The sequence below is a fragment of the Rhinoderma darwinii genome, chromosome 9 (genome assembly GCF_050947455.1).
Source record: "Rhinoderma darwinii isolate aRhiDar2 chromosome 9, aRhiDar2.hap1, whole genome shotgun sequence".
In the NCBI taxonomy this organism is placed as follows: Eukaryota; Metazoa; Chordata; class Amphibia; order Anura; family Rhinodermatidae; genus Rhinoderma; species Rhinoderma darwinii.
Window position 1 is genome coordinate 19,569,463 of NC_134695.1, and position 25,614 is coordinate 19,595,076.

The window sequence follows — 25,614 nt, forward strand, 5'->3', positions numbered from 1 at the left end:
CTTTGACAAAGATTGAAATAGCCGCCACAAATAAAAATTTGCATAATTAATACAAATAAAAATCACATACATATATATATATATTGCATAGTAAATATGACTACTCTAAAAACATCAAGAGAAAATAAGTATAATAATACAAATCAAATATATTTTTAGATTTTTGATTTTTATATATTTTCTCTTGATGATGTTTTTAAAGTAATCATATTTACTATGCAATATATATATTCGTATGTGATTTTTATGTGGATTTTTATATTTTATGTGTGTATTAATTATGCAAATTTTGGTTTGTGGCGGCTTTTTAAATCTTTGTCAAAGTACACACCTTACATGCCCCAGAGGAAGCCGGAAGGGCGAAATCCAGGGTTGGGTTATAGAGTTTGGCGTATGCTATTGATTATGCTATGTTTTAAATCTTTTCCCTTTTTGTATGGAATAAAAAGCGTGAAGTGAACTAGTCCAAAAAGTGTTGCACTATTTGTTTCCTTGTTCCCTCTTTGGAGATATAGTGTGGTTTTCGACTGGGCTTATCTGGATCGTAGCATTTCTGCATCCCTGTGTGGAACTACAAGTTGAAGAAAAATCCAAAAAGCACACGATTTGGACTAAGGAATTCCCTTCTTGCATATAGGCTGGGGGATTTTGTACCCTTCGAAGATACATATCAGACTGTGGAACTGTCTTCTATACCGGCGGTCCCCAAACGTTTTTGCACTGAGAACCAGATTGATGCAAGAACATTTTTCCAGGGATCGGCGGGACAGGGCGGGAGTGGGGATTAGAGTCAGTTCACACATTGCGTAAATGCGGCATGTACCTGTATTATAATACCTGTATTATGCTGCGGAAAACCTGCAGCATAACGCAGTAGCAGCAAAGTGGATGAGATAAAACAAGTCTCATCCACACGCTGTGAAAAAACCTCTCAGAAATGGACCTGCGGTGCAGAGTTTTATTCCGCAGCGTGTCAATTGTATTTGCGTAAACGCTGCTTATTTGTTGCAGGTTTTCCCCATTGAATTCAATGGGGAGGTAAAACCCACAACAAATAGCAGCAGGGGCGTAGATAAAGGCTCATGGGTCCTGGTGCAAGAATTCAGCTTGGTCCTCCCTACCCAACACCACCAGACCCCTGCCCGCGCCTTTGACCAGTCGACTTGCCCAACAGTCCCCATGGATGCCGCCACAATATAATGCTCCCCCTAGCTGCCTCCACTGTATAATGCCCCCACACAGTATAATGCTCCCAATAGCTGCCCCCCTCACAGTATAATGCCCCCATAGCTGCCTCCATGGTATAATGCCCCCACACAGTATAATGCTCCCCATAGCTACCTCCATACAATATAATGCTCCACATAGCTGCCTCCATACAATATAATGCTCCCCATAGCTGCCTCCATACAATATAATGCTCCCCATAGCTGCCTCCATACAATATAATGCTCCCCATAGCTTCCCCACAGTATAATGCCCCCATAGTATAATGCTCCCCATAGCTGCCCCCCTCACAGTATAATGCCCTCCATAGCTGCCCCCACAGTAAAATGTCCCCATAGCTGTCCCCACAATATAATGCCCCCCATACAGTATAATGCCCGCTATACAGTATAAGGCCCCCATTAGAAGCCCCATAAAGTAAAATGCTCCCATAGCTGCCAATATCAACCCCCCCCTCCCATTCCCAGTATAATGTCCCCATTTGTTCCTAATAAAAAATAATAACATAATTACTTACCTATCCCCTGTTCCCACGACGGGTGGAGGATCCTTCTCCTCCGGTCTGTGCTATGAGTGACTCAGCGCAGAAAGGCGCAATGAAGTCACAACATCGTTCCTGCCTGCGCCGAGCTGCTTACGGCAGAGTGAATGCTGGAGCAAGGAGCCGTCACTCTTGATCCATCATTCAATTCAACTGTATCTGCATCCTAAGGATGTAGTTGGAACTTGGACCAGCGGTGGTCCCATGGGATGAAACATAAGACAACTTTATGTTTAATCCATTGGTATTGAACCCCCCGTGGGCCTTAGGGTCAGCTTCTAAGGCATGCAGACCCAGAGCCGACCTTTGGGGTGTGCGACCTGTGCCATCACACAGGGCGCATCACTCCAGCAGGTGGAAGGGGGCGCTGCCCTGGCTCTCTTCCCCGACTTGTGTTTGTAAAATGCCCGGGCCCGGCAACTCTACAGCTGGCTTTCCACCTAGGTGCTCCTTCTCTGCTCAGTTTCGTAACTACCGCTGCAGCAGCCATAGTGGCTGCTGGAGGCGCCACCGGGCATGAGGGCACTGCTAGCGGCCGCTGTCTGCTACAACGGTAGCGACGCTGCATTCAATAGTATCTGCGCCCCAAGGACGCAGATACCATATAATCCTATGACAGAGCAGGGAGGTATCTGCCTGCTCTGCCATTTACTAATCTACAGGCCTATCAGGCGCAGTGCCTACGCAAGGATCCCATCGGCGTTGTGGAGGAGCTACGTTCGTCGCGGGAACGGGACCTGGGTGACTACAATTTTTTGGTTTTATTTGTTTGGGGGCACTATCTACAAGGGGGAAGTGGGGGGCTACTGTTTACAAGGGGGTGGTGGGGGGCTGTTTGGCACTATCTACAAAGGGGAGGTGGGGGTACTGTTTACAATGGGGAGGTGGGGAGCTCTATGGCAGAATGTACATGGGGCTATATGACAGAACCTACAGGGGGTGTGTATGGCACAATCTACAGGGGGGCACTTTCTAAAAAGGGGGCTGTGTGTGGCACCCAGGGGAGGGGAGGGGGACATACTGGGGGGGGTCACTAAGGAGGCATTATACTGTGTAGGGGCACTACAGCGGGCAATTTACTGTGTGTAGTACTTGCGGGATATTGTACTGTGTGGGTGGCAGTAAAGGGGACATTATACTGTGTGGGGGCACTATAAAGGGAATTACATTGTGTGGGGGAACTAGAAAGGGCATTATATTATGGGGGGCATTATACTTTTTTCTGGGACATTTTATTTATGATGGGGTGGGGCGCTGAAAGAAAATTTTGCACGTGTCGCCATCTATCCTAAGGTCTGCCCTGTGCAGACCCATGCAATAGCCAAAGGGACCAAATCTCTGTTATTAGCAAGGCAACACCCTCTTATTTCAGTGATAGAACAAGAATATGTAAATGGAAGCTTATGCCTGATCGCAGAGAGACCATCTGAAAAGCTTTATACATGAAGATCGATGCATCATGTGAGAAACACCATTCCTCTAAGAAAAATCATAAATGTAAATATTAAAGTTTGTGAATTTTAAAATGATCCATAGGATATGCCATAAATGTCTGGTTGGTGGGTACAACCACTAGCACCTTCACAATCATGAAAACAGGGGTCCTTATGTCCCCCTTTGCTTGTCAGAAGCCATTAGAAAACGGTCTGACACTCATATGTTCAGCTCTCTCCATGATGTTCCACAGGACTGGCGCATAGCAAATGTGGTGCCAATATTCAAAAAGGGATCAAAAAGTGAGCCCGGAATCTATAGACCTCCATTGTGGGTAAAATATTTGGGGGTTTTCTAAAAGATGCTATTCTCGAGTATCTTAATACAAATAAACTGTTAACGCAGCATCAGCATGGGTTTATGAGGGATCGGTCCTGTCAAACCAATCTGATTAGCTTCTATGAGAAGGAGGAGTTCTAGACTGGACCTGGGTAAGACTGTGGCTGTGGTGTATCTAGACTTTTCAAAGGCATTTGATACTGTGCCGCATAAAAGTTTAGCATATAAAATTAAAATGCTGGGACTGGGGGAAAATATGTGTAATTGGGTTAACAACCGACTCAGTGATAGAAAACAGAGGGTGGTTATTAATGGTACATCCTCAGAGTGGGTCACAGTTACCAGTGGGGTTCCACAGGGGTCAGTATTGGGCCCTCTTCTTTTTATTATGTTTATTAACGACCTTGTAGAGGGATACAGAATATAATTTCAGTATACGCAGAGGATACTAAGCTCTGTAAAGTAATCGACACAGAGGAGGATAATGTAATATTACAGAGGGATTTGGGGAAGCTGGACGTTTGTGCAGAGAAATAGCAAATTAAGTTTAATGTTGATAAATGTAAGGTTATACACTTGGGCCGAGGAAACAAATTTTACAATTATGCATTAAATGGTAAAACACTTTGTAAAACTACAACTGAAAAATATTTGGGGATATTGGTGGACAGAACATTTACCTTTAGCAACCAATGCCAGGCAGCTGCTGCCAGGGCAAATAAAATCATGGAATGCATCAAAACAGGCATAGATGCTCGTGGTAAGAACATAGTTTTGCCTCTATACAAATCACTAGCCAGGCCACATATGAAATATTGTGTACAATTTTGGGCGCTTGTGTATAAGAAGGACATGGCTGAACTGGAACGGGTACAAAAAAGGGCGACCAAGGTAATTAAGGGAATGGGCGGATTACAATACCAAGAAAGGTTATCAATCTTGGGGCTATTCAATTTAGAAAAAAGACAGCTTATGGGCGATCTCATTACAATGTACAAATATATAATTGGACAGTACAGAGATCTTTCTAATGATTTTTTTACAACTAGGCCTGTTTCAAGGACAAGGGGGCATCCTCTACGTCTAGGGGAGAAAAGGTTTCACCATCATCACAGACGGGGATTCTTTACTGTGAGAGCAGTGAGATGATAGAACTCTCTGCCACAGGATGTTGTGATGGTTGATTGTTTGAACAAGTTCAAGAAGGGCCTTGATGCCTTTCTTGAAAAATATAATATTACAGGTTATGAGTACAAGATTCTGGAGATGGGACGTTGATCCAGGGATTTATTCTGATTGCAATATTTGGAGTCAGGGAGGAATTTTTGACAATTGGCATCAACCTCATGGGGGCTTTGCCTTCCTCTGGAATAACACGGTAGGATTATAGGTTGCACTTGATGGACCTGTGTCTTTTTTCAACATTATCAACTATGTAACTATGTTTTGTAATTGATTTTTTCCCAGTGGATCGACCCCAGCATTCACACATTTATTTGTCTGAATACACATGCATGTTTAGTAAATAACTATTCAATCGTAATATTCTGAATTCTTGTCTTTTTACATTTATTTTTGTTTCTCAGACTTGTTTTATATTGTTAAATGATTTATTTGAAGCCTTTGATTGCTTCTTGGAAGATCCCTCAGTAGAATATAAAATATGGCTGTCAGTGGCAATACAAACTGCTATCAGGACATTCAAAGAGAACATCTCTTACAAAGTAAGTCTAAACTTTTATAGGCCTCTATAATCGGGACACATTTCTCCAAATTGTTCTTCTAATCTATAGGAGGAATTGGTTGACTTAGCCTTTCTAACAACGACAGGCGTGTATACAGTTTTAAGAAAATACATGTATATATTATATGGGCAATGTCTAATAATTAAGCTGTAAGGTGATACCCACCTGTGATGTTGTTAGTTCGGGTCATTAGGCCCAAGGTTGGGCCTGGACATGTGGCCATAATACAGACGTTCAAATGTGGCCTCATTACGGCTGGCTGAATGAGGCCTAGTGCTGACTTCTTTACGGACCACTGTTTAAATGAAGTGTCTTCAAAAAATGGCAGGTTTTGAGAGTAGATATTCAGTCCATCTCCAAGGCTAAATTGTCCAGGTAGCTCACTGTTCATAATGGCAGCCTCTACCCTTCCCCCACTCTGCTGGTGTTAGGCTCTGTTTACACTAAACATTTTTCAACATTCTTCAGAGCCCTTGTTTACAGAGAAAAACATTTACATGAACTATAGAAAAAAATATTCTACTCTGGAAAAATGGAAATCCTATGATCCTTTTTTTTTACCTTTGAAGTCAGTGAAGAAAAGTGTCAAACGTGTTAAAAGAAAAAAGTCATCAGATTGTGAACAAAGTCTTAAGGCCCATTTACATATGCCAATGATCGGGCCAACAAGCGTTCATATGAACGCTTGTTCCCAATTATTGTTCTGTAAACATTGGTTGATCTGTTGATCGGTTGATCTGCTAGTTTATGCAGCTTTGAATATTATCGTTGTCAGCAGTAGATCTCCCTGTATAAACACGAAGATTTGCTGCCGACATGATAGAAATGTATGGGGATGGGGGGCGTGGCTACGACGGCAAGGCTGAACAGACGCACTTACATGGTGCTCCAGAATCCCGGCGAAAAGTAGCAGGCATCCTCCTCTGGACGAGCTTCGGGGTGAAACCCCACAGTATAACTGGATCCCCCTAGACGATTACGAGCAAAATCCAGGCTTTTGGGCCAAAAACGGAGGTATTTGACATCGGGGCCTACACACGCGGCCGGAGCCGGGGACTAAATTTTGACCCGGACGGAACTCGGAAGTCCGGACCTGGCCACAGCAGACAAAGGAAACCAGGTGGGCTTCCCAAATCTCCCCTACTTCATTGCCCAACTACCCAGGGCACAACTGGACCCTCTCCTATGGTCAAGGGACATTAGAGACTCTCTCAGCCACAATCCCAGCTGCGGCCTACCACTGTCTGAGAGACTGGGGCCTGGATTAGTGAGAGCATCCACCTGCAGACCATTCCGCAGCGGAGCACATTATAGCAATACAAGGCAGGAGTTCCATACTCTGTTAAACTAATACATTTTATTAAACCACTACAGAAGTGGCCACAGTGCTGCACTATTTCACCTGAAAAGCTCTATGTGATGCCTTAATCTTACTACAATGATCTGACTCACCGCATAACTGTCTACCACGGACCTACATAAGCTGCATACAACCTATCTGATTATAAGGTCTCTTGAATACGATCCAATGCCGAGGCGGGGCAAGTCTTCTAAGGCGGCTTCAATTCGATCTTCCATCCCAGATATATTTCGCAGAAATTCGTTACCTTCCATATTTCAGGATACGGATTCGGATATGTCAGCATCACAGGCCTCAATGGCGGGTGACTCAGTCCCCTTACCACAGAGATCTCCAAAAAGCACTCCACCTTCAATAGCGCCTGAAATGGCCAGGGAGGATCATCTTACGAAAGAGGACCTAACAACGTGTATAGACGCACTGTACCAGAAATTGAAGACCTCTTTTCATACCGAATTACAAAGAGCGACGCATGATCTTACCATGGAAATAACATCAATTGGCACTCGCACAGATCTTCTGGAAACAAAACATGACGAGTTGGTTAAAGCGCACAGCGAACTCAAAACCGAAATTGATCTCATGAAATCCTCTCAGGAATCGATACATCTTCATCTGGAAGACTTAGAAAACAGATCTAGACGGAATAACCTGCGCTTAAGAGGAGTCTCAGAAATGGTGGAGGATCTCAGGGACTATGCGATACAACTCTTTACATACCTACTACCGAATGTCCCGACGAATCAATTCCAGATGGACCGTATACATCGGGCGCTGCGACCCAGGCCGGTGGTTGGAGAAAGACCAAGGGACATAGTTCTGCGACTTCACTACTTTACAGTGAAGGAAGAGGTCCTTAAAGCGGCAAGAGAAAAAACTCCACTCTCCTTCAAACAAGAACCGCTACAGATTTTTGCGGATATCTCTCCAGTTACTTTGGAAAAACGGAGATAACTGAAACCTCTTACGGACATTCTGAGAGTGGCTGGAATCAGATACAGATGGGGATTTCCATTCCGGTTGACCTTTCAATACAAGGGTGCTCCGCATACTATCTCAGCACTGGATATGGGATGGAGACTGATCACTCGACTAGGCCTCAGAGAAGGGACTCCTACTCCAGAATCAGCTAATCGTCCTCATCAAAGCCTCCCGTTGGAACCCATTTGGACAACAGCACGTCGCTGACAACTGCATATGACTCCTCCTGCAGGACCAGTTTCACTGAGATCAAGAACACCGACTGTGACCTGAGACGGAGGGTGGCGAAATATATTTGTAACGTATACCTGATGTAATAATCTGTATGGTCGCTATGGACATTTTTTTATTTTTTATTTTTTTATATTTTTTTTGTATTGTTTATTTTTCCCCTTCTCCATGGGACCTTTTCCTCCCGGCTGGGAGGGGGAGGACCCTGGATGAATATAGGGCAATAGACTGCCTTGCTGGTAAATATTGTACTTAAGCTAATTCTACATTTTTATTTGTCTAACATTGCATAATCCGCTTGATATTGCGGTGGGTCAGCCAAAACTCTGGTGACGCCCCTGTGCTAGATTTGCTGAACTTGCTCAGAGCCGGTTTTATCGAGCGCGGGTTTTGTTCAGCAAGTTGAGAAAGAGAAAGAGACCCGAATGGGGTCACGTGGAGGGCACTTAGCCGCACTCCACTTTTGTTTTTTTATGTTGACGTTAACTGTAAAAGATGTTATTTGCGTTGGCTGCAGCTATATTGTACATACAAAAGTACTGTCTGCTTATCTAAATAATGTAACTCTATCGAATTTCTATGGCATATACTGTTATTACACATAATGTAAAAGGTTTTAATAACCCAACGAAGAGACGAATGGCCTTTAATAATTACAAGAGGCTCCATGGCGATGTTATAATGTTACAGGAAACACATTTTACTCATACTAGTTACCCAAAATACTTTGATAAGATGTTCCAGAGAGTTTACTTATCCACCTCGGACACAAGGAAAAAAGGAGTAGCCATTTTCTTCAGAAATACACTTCCATTTACAGTAACTGACTCCATAATAGACCCAGATGGTAGGTACATTATCCTTACAGGACAACTAGCGGGACAACGCATTACCTTTGCAACGATTTATGCACCTAACCATTCAGCAACCTCCTTCTTTACTAAATTCTTTAAACAGCTGGAGAAATTCTCCGACTCCTACATTATCCTAGGGGGGGATTTCAACATAGTGATGAATGCCCAATGGGATATAAGCCGTCCCCAAGCTAATGCACAGTCAGCACCGAAATCATTTATGTATAGGATGAAACAATTATCTCTCGTAGATCTGTGGAGACAAGATCATCCCCTAGATAAGGAATTCTCGTTCTACTCCGCAGTACATGACAGTTATTCTCGGATTGACTACATCCTAACTTCCTCCCAGCTATCTGTTAGACCACATAATACTGTATACACCCAATGTGCTTGGTCAGACCACAATATCCACTCACTCCAAGTTTGCATTGGCAACGTCACACGTCCGCCATCATGGAGGCTGAATGATTCCCTACTTTCTCATCCAGAAATAGTCACATCCATATCCAGCGCTTTACAAGAGTATTTTGCCATGAATTCCCTACCAAATACTTCTTCTGCTCAAATATGGCTGCCACATAAAGCAGTGTTGAGAGGTGTACTAATGGCAAAAGGATCAAAATTGAAAAGAGATAGATTGCAACTTCTTAATAAATTGCTATCGACCCTTACAAGACTAGAGCGTCAGTATATTAATAAACCAAATACTATGATTAAAGCTCAGATAGAGGAAACTCGCTGCTCTCTTAGAGCATTGGAGGAGAGCAAGGCTGAGAAAGCACTTCGATGGGGCAAGGCAAAATTGTATGCATATTCCAATCGAGCTACCTCAATGTTCTCCAGAAAACTAAACTCCCACATTAGAGGTAAACAAATTTACCACATGCATAACAACACGGGAACACTAACAACCAATCCGCTTGATATATTAGACACCATGAGTACATTCTGTAGTGCTTTGTATAGCAAACCCCAATCCTTGAACTCCACAGATTTATCTGAATGGCTTTCAACACACCCGCTTCCATCTCTGACAGATGAGGCAAGATTACAACTTAATTCCCCGATCACAGCAGAAGAGGTCACTGAAAGCATAAAAAACCTCACATCTTCCAAGTGTCCAGGCCCTGATGGTTACTCCGCTTTCTATTACAAAACATTTTCACAGACATTAACACCGCATCTAACCACATATTTCAACACACTTCTGGCAGGGGATGTACCCCCTCCTGAATTTTCACAGGCTAATATTTCACTCATTCCAAAACCTGGAAAAGATGAAACCCACTGTGCAAATTTACGTCCAATATCAGTACTTAATGTAGACTACAAGATATTTACTAAAATACTTTCAAATAGACTTGCACCATATATGACCTGCCTAATTTCTCCTGATCAAACGGGCTTCATACCATCACGACAAGCAACGGACAATATTCGATTGGCTCACAATATTATTCTTCATGCTACTACGCACAAACGGCAATTACTAATTTTGAGCTTAGATATCCAGAAAGCATTTGATTCAGTGGACTGGAACTACTTATATAGCACACTTACACAATTTGGCATTAGGGGTCCGTACCTAGACGCTATCAGGGCGGTATATCACTCTCCACAAGCTAGAGTAAAATTCCTAGGTCAATACTCTCCTTATTTTCAGATACAAAAAGGGACACGACAGGGATGCCCGTTGTCTCCTCTCTTGTTCGCTCTCGCCATGGAGCCTCTTGCACAGCATATTCGTCTAAATCCAGACATTAAGGGATACAGGGAGCAATCTCATGAGTTTAAATTTAGCATTTATGCAGATGATATGCTTTTATTCATTACAACGCCAATGGTTTCTTTACCAAATCTCATGAATACTCTTACCTGCTTTAGGGCTTACTCAGGGTTAATAGTAAATCCGCTTAAATCCATAGCAATGCAGATACAAATGTCGATGGAACAGGTGGACCTGTTAAAACTTAACTTTGGATTTCAGTGGAAACACTCCCACATGACATACTTAGGAATAGCTCTAGTTAGAGATCCAACTACTTTATACTTAAGTAACTACCCTAAAAAATTTGCATCTATCAGGAAATTATTAGAGGAGTGGTCTAGGTACCATATATCTTGGTTGGGCAGACTCGCTGCAGTTCGAATGACCATTCTACCCAAGCTGCTGTATTTATTTAGGGCCCTTCCCGTTAGGGTTCCGCTTTATGCCATCTCACATATACAGCGGATAATAAATAAATTCATTTGGGCGAATAAAGGATCAAGAGTGGGTAAGTCCACCTTACATCGCTCCACGGTTAGTGGGGGACTTAGTCTTCCGGACCTGAAATTATATTACTATGCGGCACAAATCGCACAGATCGCAGCATGGAACTGTGACCCCAGCACCGTAAGATGGGTTCTGTTTGAATCCCTTACTACATCTCCATCCTCACTAAAGGCACTGATGTGGTCTCCGGTTTTAAGATCTCACATTTCTGGCATCGAAAATAGCATTATCAAACACTCCCTCACACTTTGGTTTATATGTCGGGAAAAGTTTAAACTTATGTCTAATCCATCCGCATTACAACCATTATTGCTTAATCCTGACTTTCCGCCGGGATTACACCCGGAGGCCTTCCAGTGGTGGACCTCATTAGGCTTCACTTCATTACTTAATTTGTGCAAAGATGGTAAATCCCTTTCTTTTGAGGCCCTACGTCAGGATTCTCAAATCCCGCTCAGGGAATATTTTAGATATCTACAAATACACCATCTTCTCTTGGGATCTGTCTTTTTACCAAGCGACACTAGTGTAACCTTCTACGAGGCTAACTGTCGAGACTCCCCAAGGGGGAAAGGGCTGATTTCAGTTTTGTACTCCCAATTCAGAAGTGAAACGTATAATGGTCCTACTTCATATATGATGGCTTGGGAACGTGAGCTGGGAAATATACCAGATTCGACCTCGTGGCAACAAATATATGATAACACAGCTAAAGTATCTCAATCGAATAATATTAAAGAAACATTGTATAAAATTCTAACGAGGTGGTATCTTACTCCGGACAAATTAGCAAAATTGTTTCCAGGTAGTTCGGATGCTTGTTTCAGAAACTGTGGGGAGAGGGGCACTATGGCTCATATCTGGTGGTTCTGTCCAGTAGTACAGGCTCATTGGAAACGAATTGAGCGCCTTATCAATTCTAAATTACAGTTACAAATCAAATTAACACCTTGGTCAGCGATACTGAATGCAGAAATTCCTGATGTACCCAAAATAAATAGAAAATTAATCTCGCATATTTTATCAGCAGCCAAATGGACGGTAGCCATTAGCTGGAAATCACTATCTATCCCATTCCCAAGGACGCTGAACAAAATTAAGGAAATACACCAATTTGAGAAATTAATTAGTATTCTGGAAAACAGATTACCACAATGTGAAGCCCAGTGGATCAGTTGGACCTCATAGAAATCGCTTAGAGCCCTCTTTTAGTTTGGAGGACACATCAGGTTAGGACAGAAATAGACTCTTTAATATGGATAGCTGCACCATGTTTGGTAGATTTTGGTTTACTTGTTGTTAGTGTTTTATTGTTACACTGTACTCATAAATATCATTTACAGTATTGATATAACAATGTTTTAGATAAGATTAGATATTCTCGCAACATCTGTATAGAAATGAACCTTTATCACTATGTTTTCTTTTGAGAATGTTATCAAAGCTCTACGTAGCGATATATGCTCCCGATATGTGGGAATGTCTACTGATTTGTTATGTCTTGTTTACCAAATAAAGAGTTTGGAAAAAAAAGAAATGTATGGGGATGAACGATCTAAGTAAAGATTCCTCGTCCACATACATTACTGATCATGATCATAGCTACTTCTTAAATGAGCAAATGAGCGCTGATCAACGAGCTGTCTCGTTGATCGGCGCTCCTTTTTACTTTTATAATATTTCAGTGTTAACGTTTTCTTTGCACAATCCTGGTGCTTTCTTACTGCTCGCATTGTTCTTAGGCCTTATGTGTCCGTTTTGCGCACGCAAAAAAAATGCTGCATTTTGCGCGCGCAAACGTTCAGTGTGGCATCAGTACGTGGTGCGTGCCTGCGTGATTTCCGCGCATATGGCAGCGTGATGACACTCTGTTTTTATGTTTACAAACATAAAAGCAGGAGGTGCTGTTCTTGTTTCATTCATTTATTTAACTACTGTAGCAAAAATCACGCACGGCACACGGAAGTGCTTCACGCACCCATTGACTTCAATGGTTGCGTGATGCGCGAAAAACGGCCAAGTATAGGATATGTCGTGAGTTTTACGCAGCGCACATACGCTGCATGAAAATGACGGACTGTCTGAACGGCCCCATTCACTAACATAGATCCGTGCGACGCGCGTGATTTTCATGTGCATGGCACGGACGTAATACACGTTCATGTGAATAAGGCCTTAATGTGATTTTCCGCTTTGAACAATCCCTTTTGTTGGAAGGATTCTCCCAAAAATAAGATGATTACAGGGTGTCCACTGCTGAGACCCCCAGCAATTAGTTGTGATAGGGAAATCTTGAACAAACCCTCTTGTCTCATGGTGAAATTAAACAAAAGGTTTATTTAAGAAGTAAGGGTCCTCAACATGATGAATGCTGTAAAAGCGAAACCCCCCAAAAAAATTGAGGAATCGCTGTTTTTTTCCTATTCCAGCCCACAAATAATTGTTTTCCAGTTTCCCACTACATTTTATGGTACAAAAAATGGTGCCATGAAAATCTACAACTCGTCCCGCAAAAAAACAAGTCTTCATACGGCTATATTGACAGAAAAATGTTAAATCTACGGCTTTTGGAAGGTGGGGATGGAAAAATTTAAGTGAAAATCAGAAAAAAGGCTGCGGCAAGAAGGAGTTCAGGAATCACCTTTTATTATTGGCCACACAAAATGCATACTAATAACACATTATTTTATTTACAAGCTTTATGTTTTCTAGAATACCATGTCTGTCTACAGTAAACTTATCTAAGTCTTATCTCAGAACAGCATTGAAGGCCTGGTGAGGAGGCCAGCAGTCTAATATTCAGAGAATACTGTTTAAGAACAAACCTTAGCTAGCAAGACTGCATAAAATACATGTCAGAGCCAAAGTATACATATATGTAGCATAAGCATATAATATTGGCAATTGATTATTAGCAAAAGCTATAATAATTATTTTTCTATATCATTTGTAATCTGCTGCAGGATCTGGCAGCAAGGGTTCAATTCCTCTACTATTCTACCACAGGAGAAATAAAGCATTGCATGGTGGCCATCAAAATCAATTGGCTGTAATGTAATGGACAGCCAATCCGTTGGGAAAGTTGAAGCTTCAAGAACTTAAAGGCTATGTAAACCTTACCTTTATAAAAAAAAAAAAAAAAAGTCAATCAGTGTGGTTGGTGCAACTTTATAATTAGTTTTTTAAAAAAATTGTTTTACTTTTTGAGATACAGCTGCTCTGTGTTCTCTATACAGAGCAGCTGTATCGTTCACTAAATTCTGTTCACGTCAGGTCCCGGGACAAACAGGTTCATTGAAAGCGGGTCCTGCATGTCTCTGACACGCAGGATCTACCTGTTATCCATCACATCTAAGCTCATAACAGATGTGATAGATTACAGGTGGATCCTGCGTGTCAGGACCTGTTGTCACGCAGGACCTGCTGACACCGAACCCGTCAGGATCGCAGGACTGACAGTTTCAGGTCTTAGCAAACGATACAGCTGCTTTGTATGGAGAATGGAGCAGCTGTATCTCAAAAAGTAAAACACATTTTTAATAAAAACTAAGTATACATTGACACTGATTGACCCTTTTAATAAAAATAAAATAAAATCCCTTTCAAAGGTGTACATAGCCTTTAAGGATAAACATTTCCTGGAGACTACAGGGTTTTTGTTTTTTCTATTAGCAAAGTGTTTCACTGTGTGGCTCGATAGATAGATAGATAGATAGATAGATAGATAGATAGATAGATAGATAGATAGATAGATAGATAGATAGATAGATAGATAGATAGATAGATAGATAGATAGATAGATATAGATAGATATAGATAGATAGAACCTCAATATTAATTAATTACAATGTTAATGTTTAGAGTTGGACATTTAAGAAGATAAGCACATCACTGGCTGAATCCTACGTGCAGGACATTGAATTAAACAGCAAATTTGACATCTATGATGGCACTATGGAGGATGTTGTTCTGGTCTATGGCTGCATAGGAGATTGTCAGCAACTTGTGCCATATTATGCCCCCTGTGTCATTCCAAAAACATGCCATCAGGTAACGGAAATATTGATATTTAGGACAATTTTCTGGCACTGTCAATTACCAGTGTTATCCAATTCATTCAAAGTCAAATCATGCCTGAACTAAATTTCTGTCTGTTTTGTAAATATGGTATTAACATATAAAATATATTTATATATTTATAAATAAAATATATAAAATATAATTCCATTATATTTTATAATGGAAATAATTGACAAGCTCATTATTATTGTGATAGGAATTATAATAGTAAGTTTTTATTGTATAAGTTAGCTTGCATACAGACCAATTCCCAGTTAGTTTTCATGGCCGTGAGCCAAGCTAGCAATGCACCTCTCATTTAGATTCCCCCTACAGGGAGATTATTGGAGGCAATACATAGTATAGTATTCATGCTGTCCAACCATTTAGAATCCAGCATGATAGTCCCAGATTCTGGGCAATGTCCCGCTGTCCCTGGAGGTCGGTGGATGTCCTGGTTTCAACTGTATCTGCATCCTTAGGATGCAGATACAGTTGAATGCAACTGTGGAGCAGGAAGCTGTCAGCTCCCTGCTCCACCACTCACCCTGTGATGCTTGCAGTGAGCGGCTGGGCGAAGACAGTCGCGATGCAGTCGCGTCATCGCGCCTGCCTGCACTGAGCCACACACAGCACAGACAGGATGAGACCTGCAAAGACATCACCTACATTTGTCGTGGGAATGGGGCTATATGAGTATTTATTTTATTATTTTTTAGAAAACATTATACTGTGTGGGAAAGCGCCATGGGTGCATTATGTTGTGTGTGGGGGCACTATGAGGGACATTATACAGTGTGGGGAGGCACTATGGGAGCAATATACTGTGTGGGGGACATTATACTGTGTGGGAGGAACAATGAGGGTGACCTAATAACTATGTATAAATGCATCAAAGGACAATACAGAAATCTATTTCATAATCTATTTATGCTCAGGACTGTAACTATAACCAGTGGGCATCCTCTACATCTAGAGAAAATAAGTTTTCTACACAAACATAGAAGGGGATTTTTTTTTTTTACTGTAAAGGCAGTGAGACTATGGAACTCTCCGCCAGAGAAAGTTGTTATGGTGAATTCACTGAAAGAGTTTAAAATTTTCCTTGATGCCTTTCCAGGGCTCTGTTCACATCTGCGTTGGAGGCTGTGTTAGGGGCCTCCGTTGCAGATCCGGCAGGGTTTACCGGGGAGAATAGCGCAGCATGCTATTGTGTTTGGTAAAATCATGGACACTCGACGGAGAGCCGACGGAACCCATTAAAGTCAATGGGATCCGTCGGTTACTGGCAGTGTCCATTGTGCAATGGGACTGTTGGTTCCATTATTCCATTGTTCTGCTCCTCTGATGGTGCAGAACAACGGAACTGCACAACGCAGATGGGAACATAGCCTTAAGTGTAACAATATTACAAGTTATGGTTACTCGTTTTCTAGAGATGTGTTTTTGATACAGGAATTTCTTCTGATTGCCACGTTTGTAGTCGGGAAGAATCTTTTTCCCTCAGATGAGGAAAATTGGGTTTTGCCTCATGGGGGCTTTTTCCTTCCTCTGACTCAACTTTGCAATATAATGGGCAGAACTGAATGTACTCTTTTTTAAGCCTTACAAATAATGTTACTGTGTAACTAGCCACTGCCAGATCAAAGAACAAAATAACAGGCATGTTGAAATCCAACATGCTCGCTCTTTCTCTTCCTCAAAAATCAGCCATCAGGGGAAGGACAAGATTGTTAACCAGTCACACTGAAATCAGCAAGTTTAGACAAACTGTCATCTAGTGCACCTTTAAACTGATATCAAAAGTATAATTGTAAACATTTACAAGGGATTAGTTGACGGGCTAGTTTTCTCACTTATAGAGGATCTGTTTCCTTAAATAATACAATAATCCCCTAACCTGAGAAATATGTTGTAACCATGTAGGGAAGATGTTTCCCTTACACTTCTTTATTTACCATACATAGATACTGACCTAGGACACAGTGACTAACTATTAGTTTAGGACGCCCGGGGTCGTTGGTCCTAGTATAAAGCTGAACTTATTCAAAACTTTTTTTTATTTTTTATAAACAATGTATAATTCTAATTTATTTTTTCAAATTTAAAGGTTTAAATATTTTCAAATAAAGCAAGAACAGGTTCCAAACGGTATAAACAAGAACATAAAAAAGTATGAATATGAATTTACATAGAAATAAGACATGAAAAGGTTTGAATAGGGAGTTCTCCAGAAGTGGAGTGATGTATATGAAGGAGACCCATATGGAATCCACTAGTCCAGGCATGATTACGCAGCAGGCTTCAAGTGTATGCAATAAGCATCTGGGGCAAATGCAGAGTGGGATCAGAATCAGTTGTACCATCACGATTTGCATTCATCAGGAATTTCTGGGGCAAAATAGCCAAGGAATCTGGAACCCAGCCTCCTCATCACAAGGGGAGATCCACGCAAAGTGGCGGGAGGGCTTTGGGGACCTATAAATTATAGTTATGCCCCTGGGTAGCAACATGGAAATATTAATTGCACTAAAGCTCCTGCCTATATAAAGCACAGTGACTCACCAAGTTGCAGCGCTGGCTGCTGCTTCTGGCTCCTGCAGGCTCCAAAGCTGGCCATACACATTCGATGTATTTTAGATGAATACATCGAATTCAGTGGAAACGGACAACTATCTAATGTGTATGGCGGCTTCCCGACTTTCCCCCATTGACAATAGAATTTCAACATGCTCAATCCTTTTGTATGTTAGTAAATACGCTGCTGCCAGAGGAGTCCCTCTTCCCTGGGGCCATTATACTGTATGGGGCAGCTATGGTGGCATTATACTGTATGGGGTAGTTATGAGGGCATTATACTGCATGGGGCAGCTATGGGGCCATTATACTGCATGTGGGCAGCTATGGGGCATTATACTGTATGTGACAGCTATGGAACATTATACTGTGAGCCGGGTAGCTATATGGGCATTATACTGTGTGGGAGGCACTATGGGGGCATGATATTGTGTAGGGGTAGCTATGGGGGCAGTATACTGTATGTGGACTCCTATGGGTGTTATACTGTATGTGGGCAGCTATGGGGCATTATACTATGTGGGAGGAACTATAGGGGCATTATACTATGAGGGGACAACTATAGGAAATTATACTGTGTTGGTACATCTAGAGTGGCATTATACTGTGTCGGGCAGCTATAAGGGTATTATACTGTGTGGGGGCCACTAAAAGGTCATTATACTGTGTGGAAGGCACTATAGAGGCATTGTACGGTGTGGGACAGCTATAGGGGCATATTACTGTGTGGGGACATCTATAGGGGCATTATACTGCATGGAGGGCAGCTATGGGACATTATTCTGTGTGGGAAGGCACTAAAGCGGCATTAGACTGTGTAGGGCAGCTATAAGGGTATTATACTGTGTGGTGGGCCCACTTGGTTGGGGCCCACTCAGATGTGTTTCCCCCCTGTGCTAAACCCCTAGCTACACCTCTGGGTACCGGCGTTTATCTTTAGGGTATACCAAATATTGGTAGATAAACTAAGGGCTCATGCACACTACCGTTGTTTGTCTTGTCAGAACATTTACGACTGCGTAGCTGCGACATTCAGATCTTTGCTGATTTGGCTCCTCGTACAATCCAGAGGCGTCGTTCATTAAAACCTCTCCTCCAAGTCCTGATTCGTCACGAGATCAGATATCGATGGGCCTTCCCATTTCGTCTTACATTTTTCTATTGCAATCAGTCACACAGCTTTGCTTCTCTCCGAGTAGGAGAAGCCATTATGGAACACTTGGGTCTTCTTTCGAAAGATGACATGCTCACGGTGAGGAAGTCAGTGCCACCTACTTCCTCCTCTTCTACAGCACGTCTTCAGCCGCTTTGGACCCTCAGCTTCTAATACCTTAACTTGCAAATCCTTGATGTCATCTGGATGCACTCCTCACCCTCATAGAATCCTGCGACTGGAACATTCTTCACATACTGGTTCCCTTTGATACTTACTGTTAACGTTTGCTTTCACATTGCTTTTGCCTTTATTCTTGTGGTATTTTTTTCTGTTGTCTTTCAGCTAGATAGGGGCTGTGCTAGTGAGAGCTGACCCTTCCGTTGGGTGATGGCATGCCCTCCTTGGGATCTTGAGAGACCCCACTGATATTGTATTGTTCTTGGGGTGGTGTGCTCTCAACATCCCTTGTGGCCCTGTTTGGATGTTACTTTCCATCTTGCTATATGTACCAAAATAACATATGTTTATTGTCCTTTCTCTTTTACTTCTTCTTCTCTTCCCTTCTTTCCTGTCCCCTTCTTATGATGGTCGAGTGTCTTCGATATTGTGCTCTTTGTGAACATTTAGGTCATTGGGCGGGGATTCTAATGTAGCATTGGATCACCTCCTTAACAAAAACATTACAGGTCCCTCCTCCCTTCACCCCCCCCTAAACAGGGGTTGCAATTAACCAAACTCTTACACTCCCATGATTTTGTTGATGTTTGGAGATCTGCCAATCTCTCCACCAGGGATTATACCTTTTATTCTCATGCCCATTCGTTTTACTCTCGTATAGACCATGTATTCCTTCCATCTCAGCTCTTAAATAGTCTACTTCATGCCAAAATACATCCCATTTTGTGGTCAGATCATGGCTTGGTGTTGTTTACAGTGGATTGCTTCTGGCTTAAACCTAGGTCTAGATCATGGCGTTTGAATCCCTCCTGACAAACCCTCAAATATTCCAAGAAATTACAACGGAACTGGAACAGTATTTCCAATTTAACTGTGCGACTGACATTTCCCTGGCAATTAATTGGGAGGCCCACAAAGCTACCCTTAGAAGAAAACTTATTCAGATTGCCTCACGTCTAAAAACAACTAGAGACCAAACTCTTAAAGATAAGGAAGCGACTTACTTTAGTCAGACAACTGAAGGCGGACACTAACCTTAAATTGCGGTCTAAAATTGAGGATGCCGATACTGAGCTTAATTTTTGCCTTACAAACATAGCAGAACGTCACATCCGATTGGCACAATACCGATTTTTCGCCCAAAGTGACAAACCCGGCACCCTATTAGCTCGGAAACTTGCTCCATTGTCTCGTAATTTTATGGTACCTAAACTAAGGCTATCGAATGGTAATCTCACGCAGCACTCTAAAGAAGTTCTCAATAGTTTATTTTCATTCTATTCCTCACTGTATAAATCCCCTCCCCAGCTAGATGAAGTGAAAGCTGATACATTATTTAAGGATATCTCCTTGCCTGTATTATCAGACCCCCACAGAGATAATATGGAGGCCCTTATATCGACTCAGGGAGTTCTGGCTGCGATTAAATCCCTCAAACCAGCTAAATCCCCAGGACCAGATGGGTTCTCTAATCTCTAATATAAAAAATTTGCAGATGTTTTGACCCCTCACCTGGTCCTCCTATTTAACGCTTTAAGGGATGGTAGTCCTCCTGGACCTGAAGCTCTCAGGGCGTACATTTCCGTGATCCCAAAGCCAGGTAAAGACCCCTCTTCTTGTCAAAACTATAGGCCAATATCACTAATTAATGTTGACATGAAGATACTCACTAAAATCTTGGCCACGAGACTCAATGCCTTTCTAGAATAATACATTCGCCCTGATCAGGTGGGTTTCGTACCAAACAGACAAGCGGCTGATCAGACATTGATCTTATATCCCTTGTTCGTTCACCCTGGGATAGAAGATGGGAGCACTATACCTGTCACTGGATTTGCATAAGGCTTTTGATTCTCTGACCTGGGACTACTTATTTTTTGTCCTGAAGCGTTGGGGTTTGGAGATACCTTTCTTACCCTTTTGAGAAGTCTACATTCGGCTCCATCTGCCCAGGTTATGAGGGAACGAGACAGGGGTGCCCTCTATCCCCTATTATTTTTGTCTTGGCAATTGAGTCCCTGGCCCACCTGATCAGGATGAATAACGATATAAAAGGGTTTGAGTTAAGGGACCAGACACATAAGTGTGCACTTTATGCGGAAGACATCTTACTGGTTTTGTTTTCCCTCCCGAATCTCTATCATGTCTTAGACCAATTTTCCCAAATCTCAGTATTAAAAGTCAACCATGATAAACAAAAATTTAAAGCAGACCTGTTGCACTGGGCTTCTATGTCTCTTTCCTGGTTCGGTAAAATAGCAGCTGTTAAAATGGCACTTTACCAATAGATGCCCCTGCCCCCTATTTAAAAGACCTTCAAAGGCTTATATTGTCCTTCATTTGGGGTCATAAATGATGTAGAATCCCACAAAGTACTCTATATGCTGCTAAAGTATCCGAGGGTTTAGGTTGTGATAGACTAGGCATAAAACCCTGTCATATTTACCAGTCCATCCACCACATGGCTGACTCTAAGATTTTTCGTTTTCACAAGATTCACCATTTTATGTCCTCATTTAAACCTTCGGTTCTGCAGAATAGTTCAGTATTTGAGAATTTATGTTTGAATAATTCTAGTGGTCATCATATATTGTCTAATATTTACAAATTTTTGGTTTCTCCGTCAGACAGGCTGTCATATATGTCTAAGGGGGAGAGGAACTTAGGCACATCCTTTACTGTTAGGAAATTGCAGGAAATGGCAGAACGTACTGTGAAAAGTTATATTAACGCTTCGCTGGTCGAAGCCAAGTATTCTTATGATGGTATCTATTTCCCTCTGGACTGGCTAAGATGTTCCCTACTACCTTGTCTTCGTTCTCTGTATATATGGTCGGGTTGCCCGAAGGTACGCCGGTTTTGGCGTCAAATCTTTAATATGCTATATTCTATAACTCAGATTAACTTGAAATTGTCCCCATCACAGGCATTACTCAATGAGACTGTCCCTGGACTGTCTAAAGCCTCTCATAAATTTGTATCCTTTCTTTTCCTGGCAGCCAAAATATATGTATAGCTACATCCTGGAAAAGCCCTGTGACTCCTCTTCATCTGGTTAAGACTAGACTGATTTGGATTAGGGTCAATGACCGTATACACTGTATGGTCTCAGATAAAAAGGAGCTCTTACTTCAAGTTTAGCATCCATGGCTCAGATACCTTGGGATGATCTCTTAGGTTCATTTTGCCTGGAAGACATTTAACCCTCATTTTCCTGTCTTTCCCCCCTTTTTCCCTCTTTCCCTCCCTCCCTTTTATTCCTTCCTTATTATTTTTTTCCTTTTTAGACATTTCACAATTTTTGTAATATACTTTTCTGTTGTGATTCGATTTATGGGGAATGCCCCTGACTGTCAATTGCAATGTTTGATGTACAGTTTGTCTTTTCTTGAAAACCTTCAAGAAAAATTATTGAAACACAAATAACAGTGTACCAAGTCAATATAAAGTCTTCCAATCCAACAAATAAAAATTCCATCCTCGTACCCTCTTGAAGTCCAGGATCTCCTTTACCGCGAACACATTGGAAGAACCGCCGAGAGCAACTACAGGGCTAGGAGTTTAAGTCTAGCGGTTCAGGACCCCAGGCTTCAAGAGGGACACATGAAAGGAGTTGGGGATTTTGAGGGTAGAAGGCAGCCGAAGCCTATAGGAGACAGGGTTAATCTGTTGCAGGATCTCAAAAGGTCAGAGGAACCTGGGAGAAAATTTGTACGAAGGCACCTTAAGACAGATATTCCCTGAGGACAGCCAAACTTTGGTACCCGGAACATACTGAGGTGGCTCTGTTCTTCTAGTATCCGCTTTTCGTTTCATGCGACCGACTGCCAGCAGTATAGAGGACCGGGTCTGTTGCCAGATTTGTAAAAAGTCCCCAAATGCAGAGTCAGCTGCGGGTACCTGAGATGTAGCTGAAACAGGAAGAGGGATTCTTGGATGTTGACCGTACACAATGTAGAATGGTGTGGAAGTGGTGGACTCACTTGTGTGATTGTTGTATGAGAACTCAGTCCATGGAAAAAGCTGTACCCAGTCATCAAGCTGAATGGAAATGAAATGACAAAGATAATTCCCCATGATCTGGTTAATCCTCTCTACTTGTCCATTGGACTGGGGATGCTAGGCTGAGGAAAAGTCCAATTTCACATCCAGGAATTTACAGATTGCTCAGACACGATGTAAAAGGGCAACCCATGTAAACAATAGATCTGCTGAATGAAGAGATTAGCCAGACTGGTTGGTGAATATCAGGATGGGGTTAGCTGTGCTCTCTAGCAGATTTCTCCACTCCTCCAGGGCCAGCAACTCCTGATTCCCAATAGAGTAATTGCGCTCTGTGAAGGAGAACAGTCTCGAGTAATAGCAACATACTACTGCTTTTCCTTTGAGGCTTCTCTGGAACAGAAGTGCACCTGCACCAACAGAAGAAGCGTCCACTGATAATGAGAACTTCAGAGACACGTCAGGATGATGGAGGATTTAGGCTGAAGTGAAGGCACTCTTGAGGCTATTGAATGCTGATTCTGCCTCTGGGGTTCACACATTGGTGTTCATACCTTTCTTGGTAAGGGTAGAGATGGGGGCCGTCAGTGAAGAGAAGTTTGGGATAAATTGGCGGTAGAAGTTAGCGAATCCCAAAAAATGCTGTATGGACCGCAAGCCCTGAGGACGTGGCCACTCCAGAATGGACTTTACTTTCTCAGGATTCATATTGAGACTCTGATCTGAGATGATGTAGCCCAGGATGGGCAGAGAATTGCAGCAGGACTTGAACGACATGCCTCCAATGTGTCATTGGATATGGGGAGAAAATCAAAATGTCATTGTGATAGACCACAACACAGGCATAGAGGAGATCTCAGAAGATATAATTCACGAATTCTTGGAACACCGCAGGAGCATTACACAGGCCGAATAGCATCACCAGGTATTCGTAGTACCCGTCCCGGTTGTTAAATTCCGTCTTCCACTCATCACCTTGACGGATTCGGATTAAGTTGTAGGCCCCACGCAAGTCTAGTTTAGAGAAGATCTTGGCTCCTCATATGTGATTAAATAGTTCCGAAATCAGTGGCAAAGGGTATTTGTTTTTGACCGGGATCTGGTTGAGACCACAGTAGTCAATGCAGGGTCGAAGAGATCCGTATTTTTTATTTACAAAGAAGAACCCGGCACCGGCCGAGGAGGAGGATTTTCATATAAAACCCCTCGCCAGATTTTTCTTGATATCGGCCGACATGGACTGAGTCTCTGGCAAGGAGAGGGGGTATACCCATCCACGGGGCGGTGAAGCATTAGGAGCCAGTTCAATCGGGCAGTCATACGCACAGTGTGGGGGAAGCATCTCGGCCTCCTTCTTGCAAAAGACATCCGCAAACTGTGCAAAATGAGTGGGTAATCCTGTCAATAACTGAGACATAGGAGGCAGGACAGGCTTAATCTGTAACAGGCAGTGGTGTAGACATTTGGAGCCCCATTGGAGAACTTCTCCAGAATTCCAGTCCAGAACCGGGGCATGAAGCCAGAGCCAAGGCAGACCCAGACCACCGGATTCACGGCTTTGGTCAAGATGAGGAAAGTAATCTGCTCGGTATGAAGGGCTCCCTCTTGGAGCTCAGTGGCTTGGTCTCAGACATGATGGGGTCGGGCAGAGGAAGTCCATTCACCGAGGCAACCGCCAGGAGTGTCTCCAAGGGAAGCGTTGGCAACTGGAGTCCAGGTAGGCAGAGACCTGGTGAGTCTTCTTACCGGACGCTATGGTCAAGGGAATGGACAATTTATTATTTAGTACTTTTCCACCTAGAGTTGTCTCTCCAACCAATCCTGGCTGCTGGAATATTTTTGGCTTTTGGGGGCACAGATGCACAAAATGGCCTCCGAGGCTACAATACATACAGAGTCCGGAAGTGCGTCTGTGTTGTTTCTCTTGGACAGTTAGCTTGAGATGGTCTACTTGTATAAGCTCCTCAGGTGGAACCACTGATGAGGACAGCAGGGGTTGCTGGAATGTTCCTGAATCCTCATGTCAATCCGGGTGGCTAGAAGAATGAGGTCATCTAGGGTAGAAGGCAGATCTCGAGCGACAAGTTCACCTTTGATATCGGAGGATAAACCCTGCCAGAATGTAGCCCCCAAGGTTTCGTTGTTCCAGGACAGCTCTGCCGCCATGGTACGGAACTGAATGGTGTACTCGCCCACTGTGGTCTCTCTTTGGTGAAGGGTCATCAGGACATGACTAAGGGACCATTTGCAAGACTAATAGAGGAATACAAACAAGGGCCCTTTCAGTAGTCCAGGGTGATTAGGGCTAATTAGAACATATTTTCATGTGCGCGCGCTGGCCCTTGTACTGTGTACGTTCATAGCAATTATAATGACTTGTAACTCCATTATTGCTTTTTTTTTACATGGCTTAAAAAATTATTGGCTCAAATAACAGATGAAAAGAAAACATAATAAATGTCAGTTGAAAAACGACTCGCTACAAAAAATGGAGGTGTTAAACATAGCAACTAATCAGAATAGGTTTGCACGATGTATCGAAACTTCAACAATGTTTCAATACCGTGCACCCTCAAACAGTTCAATACCATTATTTCATGTATTTCAACACTAAGCTGTGCGGCCAGCTAAGTATAGTAATACATGAATGCAG

At 42.5% G+C, this 25,614-nt stretch overlaps 1 protein-coding gene across 4 annotated transcripts in view; it reads left to right on the top strand.

The window, feature by feature from the left end:
• The window catches only part of LOC142660280 (sperm-specific sodium:proton exchanger-like), a 216,709-nt gene that overhangs the window by 123,661 nt on the left and 67,434 nt on the right, over positions 1-25,614 (top strand). For all 4 annotated transcript variants that reach the window (XM_075836867.1, XM_075836868.1, XM_075836871.1 and 1 more), the window contains exons 18-19: positions 5,128-5,265; positions 14,852-15,040. In XM_075836867.1, the coding sequence (XP_075692982.1) occupies positions 5,128-5,265; positions 14,852-15,040 (327 nt within the window). The remainder of the gene's footprint in view (positions 1-5,127; positions 5,266-14,851; positions 15,041-25,614) is intronic.